We start from the raw sequence: 4,011 nt of genomic DNA on the forward strand, positions 1-4,011 counted from the left end.
CCGGTTTTAGAGATGCTATACATGAAATCTAAATTGACTCTTTTTTAAATTGGTGTTTCCACTTTATCTTTTAAATATGGATAATATCTTCCACATTGCTCAGACTTCACTTAGCCAGTTTCTGCCGAGTCCATTGATTTTACGGTTTTGTAAGAGAAGCCAAGTGCAGAGCCCTGATCCACCATCCTCTGCTAGGCCGCCTCAGGTGAGTTCTGCCTCAGGTGTCCAACAGGGTGGCCTGACCCACTGAGAAGAAGCCAGCCCCAGATTCACCAAGCAGTCTGGGTGAAATTCTGCACCTTGCATGCATTTCTGTCAGCATCAGCTCCGACATTCACAATGAAAAGCATCATGAACAGGAAAAGAAATCAGGGCTGAAGGAGAAGGAGAACTGGGTCTAATCAGTGAAAAAGAACAAAATGGGCGTTTCTTTCCTGAGGCACGCACTTCATGCGACACTTCCCGAGGGAAAACTCCCCGAGGGGCTGCAGCATTGAAGGATTCTTACATTTTCTTCAGGAGGAAAGGTTTGAAAAAGTGGACCTTTGCGAGGAAATACTGCAGACTTCCAAGTTGGTGAAAGAACTTCCAGCGTCGCTTGGATACTCCGGGTAGGAGGAACTGGAGGAGATGATATTTTTGAGCCTCTGGAGGGCAATGATTAAAAGTAGAAGCAGGAAGGCTAACAGACTGAGGAATATGGACACATAGATGTAGACATTTGACAGGTGGCCTGAGGACGGGTCCACCGATGTGGACAGGGATGTGGGAAATAGCTCGAGGAAAGTTCCATTCTCCATACTCCCCGAGAATACAGATGAAGAGTCAGGTTCAGACATCTTTATGGAAGGTCAAAGAATGCACGGTATATGAAAAGCAGTTTCACACAGGGGTCAACAGGGACAGAATCAGCATTCTTTTTGTCATGATAGCATCAGCAAACATTGCGGGTGGTTAAATCAGTACAGCAAAACTCAGTTTCCAAGCAAAGGCAGCAGGGTATCAGGTGTCCATCACTGCAAAAACAAAGACAAAAAACCCAAAACAACTGAGTGCATTATTCAGAAAAAAATTACATTTGAATCTCACTTCCAGTTTTCACTTCAGCAAAGGCTTAATTATAAAAACCACTGGGGAGGGAAAAGAATGAAATAATTTCCCCAGGAACAAGTAATGTTTCTGTCTTTATATTACAAATGATGATATAAAAATGCACTTTTATTTGATCTCCACAGTACCCTAGGTGCCAGGTTTCTGCAAGGAACTAAAAATGAAATAAAAAGGAAAATATATTTCTGATACGTTCCATCTGCTGAGATTTCAACAGATGCTCCAAGTGCATGCTCTGAGAACAGGACCCCAAAAGTTAGCTCCAAACCTTCCTCCTCCAGAAAATGAATTTCCCGCACTCTCCAGCCCACCAGCATAATTCCAGACCAGTATTTCCTTCTAGTATGCTTTGGAGAATCACTGCACATGTAAGTTTGCTTTTCATAATTTGCTAATTTGTTTATAAAAATATATCTTCTTGAGCTTGGGGGCCATTTCTACATATTTCTTTTCTTTCAGGTCTACCTCTGTACTTTGTTCTGCATATGTTAGGCATTCGGTAAAAAACCTTTAGATTAACTTAGAAGAATAAAGGTTGGATTTCCTCTGAATGGTAGAAAGAGTACTAGCTTTGCTGTCAAGAGATCTAAGTTTGAGGCCTGAATTCTCCTTTATCTTTGGGAAGTTGGGCAAATTGCCTACGTTTTCTGAGCTTCACTATTCTCATTCCCTCACTGTGTTATGCAGGGATCAAGATAATAGACAGGGAAGCACTTTGTAAATTGTTAAGATTGGGCCAAAATGAGTTTACTGTGTGTGGGTTGTGTGTGTTTGTGTGTATGTGGTGTGTGTGTGTGTGTGTGTGTGTGTGTGTGAATGGGTGCTGAGAAAGAAATGCTCTTGGCCATGTTCCCCCTCCTCACGGGGTCCCTTTGAGGAACACTGGAAACAAAGTGGACTGAATCAGGCAGGTAGCCCTGGGGCAGAGCATGATTCTGCAGGCTCCAGGCGTGGGGGCGGGTGCCGTGCGTCTCTGACACCCTCTCGTCCATGACTGGGGAAGTCATAGCCAGCTTCTGCCTAGTTTGTGCGGGGGCGAGGCAGGCAGCCTGAGGAAGAATGATCCCTCCCGATGGATGACTGTCTTTCCTCAAATCCAGAAAAGATGCTCTTCCTAACTCTTTATGGCATTAGATCATTTTGTTGTAAATTTCCAATTTCCTTGCATCGGATGTAGGGAAACGCTAATGGGAAAATATCCACTCCGCTCTGGCTTTCCCTTTCCCTAACCTCTGCCCTGCATTTTACCTTGAAAACTTGCCTTTCCCTTCCGTTCCCCAAATCTAATTAAGTGGCTGATTCCTTGAGGGGCTGACAGTGGCCACTGTGGCTGTGGCTGAGTGGCACTAATGATCCCTGGAAAGGAGGGGACCCTTCTGAGAGGGCTGCCCTGTCGGCAGTCAAGCAGGCTAATCATCTTAGTGGCTCCTCAGAGGAGGCCACGGGCAGTTTTAGCACTTCCTAAAATAATCTGACTCCTAGTCCTCATTACACTTTGCCTGGTGATTTTAATTCCACTAGGCTGCTACAGGCTCCTAACAATCCTTAAAAAGAGAGAGAGAGAGAGAGAATCATAGTGGGACTGCAAATGTGTTACAGTGATCTGGCAATACCTTGTCTTATACAGCACATAAATGCTTTAGCCACTCATCTTTAGGGAAAACAGCAGCATCTCAGAGACAGCATGATGTATAGGCAAGAAAACTAGGAAAGAATCTCATGGGCTGAATCAAAAGAAATCTTCAGGATGTTTTGGTAAGACCTCCTAAGTCTAGCTGAGGAAACTGGGAACAAAGAAGCTGATCGATTTGACAAAAGAAATGTATCTAATTAGAAGATAAGCCAGGACTTTCAGCTCTGCCCATCCTCACCCTTTATACCATCCGGTCTCAATTTTCCTATCATTTGGTAGTAATGATTTTACATCCTCTTTTTCTGGAATGGGCAAGAAGGTAGGGGCTGTGCATTTTATGTTGCTCCTCACACAAACTAGTTTGTAAGGGAGGTAGAGCAGGAATTATTATTCCCATTTTGCAGATGAAGAAACTGATCAGCAAAGAAATTGTGATTTACTCAGGGTTCATAGCTAGTCAGCGACAGAGGACTGACAAGAACCCATGCCTGAACAGCGTTCTTAGTTTCCTCAAATATGGTAGGAAGAGAAAATGACGACTCAGGTAATTAGTTCCCACCTGCCACTTATTTTGAACAAGCTCACAGTTCAGCCTTGATATTTCAGTTTTCCCATTTGTCCAATGATACCTCTCCACGAGATCCTAAGTTAGGATGTGATACCGTGTCCAAAATCATACTTCGAAAACGATAAAAGGCCATCCAAGTAAAGGGCTGGTAGACAGTTCTTTCTCAATGCCTAGAAAGACTAGAGGAACTTCCAGGTCTCTGCTAGTCCAATAATTCTGACACGTGCAGGTCATCGATTCAGCTGGAATTGGCTGATTTTTCTAAAACCACCTTCGCTACCCAGAACTGTATCATTTTCTGGAGGTGAGGTTGGAGGCACAGATAATGTCACTGGCAATTCAATGGCAGGGCTCACAACTGGCTGCCAGACCACTTGCTAAAACAAAGGTATCTCTTTACAGTGTAAATATTCCAAGAGTACTTTTCACATCCTGAAGATCACCTTCTTTCAGACAAAAACCCACTGTGAGCCTCAAATGTCTATGGAGTAGTTTCTAGCAAATGAGGTTAAGATTTGGGGAAAGCATCTGGTCTTCCAAGTGACATTGGAAGATGGTAGAAATGAACAGATGAAACCTTGTGTCCTTATTTGACATTTCACAATTAAGTATCTTCTCTAAACATCCTCCCCCAATACTTTAGATTTAATATTACTTCCAGAATACTTCTTAATTTAAAATGACAGATATATGAATTTCA

General features: G+C 43.1%; 1 protein-coding gene across 1 annotated transcript; it reads right to left on the bottom strand.

The window, feature by feature from the left end:
* Window positions 1-515: 515 nt before the first annotated feature.
* On the bottom strand, window positions 516-839 carry SERTM1 (serine rich and transmembrane domain containing 1; the record flags this gene model as incomplete). The annotated part of the gene is made up of 1 exon (XM_079721764.1): window positions 516-839. The coding sequence occupies one exon, from the start codon at window positions 837-839 to the stop codon at window positions 516-518; it is 324 nt and encodes a 107-aa protein (XP_079577890.1).
* Window positions 840-4,011: the final 3,172 nt, after the last annotated feature.

Source organism: Hyperoodon ampullatus, assembly GCF_949752795.1.
Source record: "Hyperoodon ampullatus genome assembly, chromosome: 16".
NCBI classification, from domain to species: Eukaryota; Metazoa; Chordata; class Mammalia; order Artiodactyla; family Ziphiidae; genus Hyperoodon; species Hyperoodon ampullatus.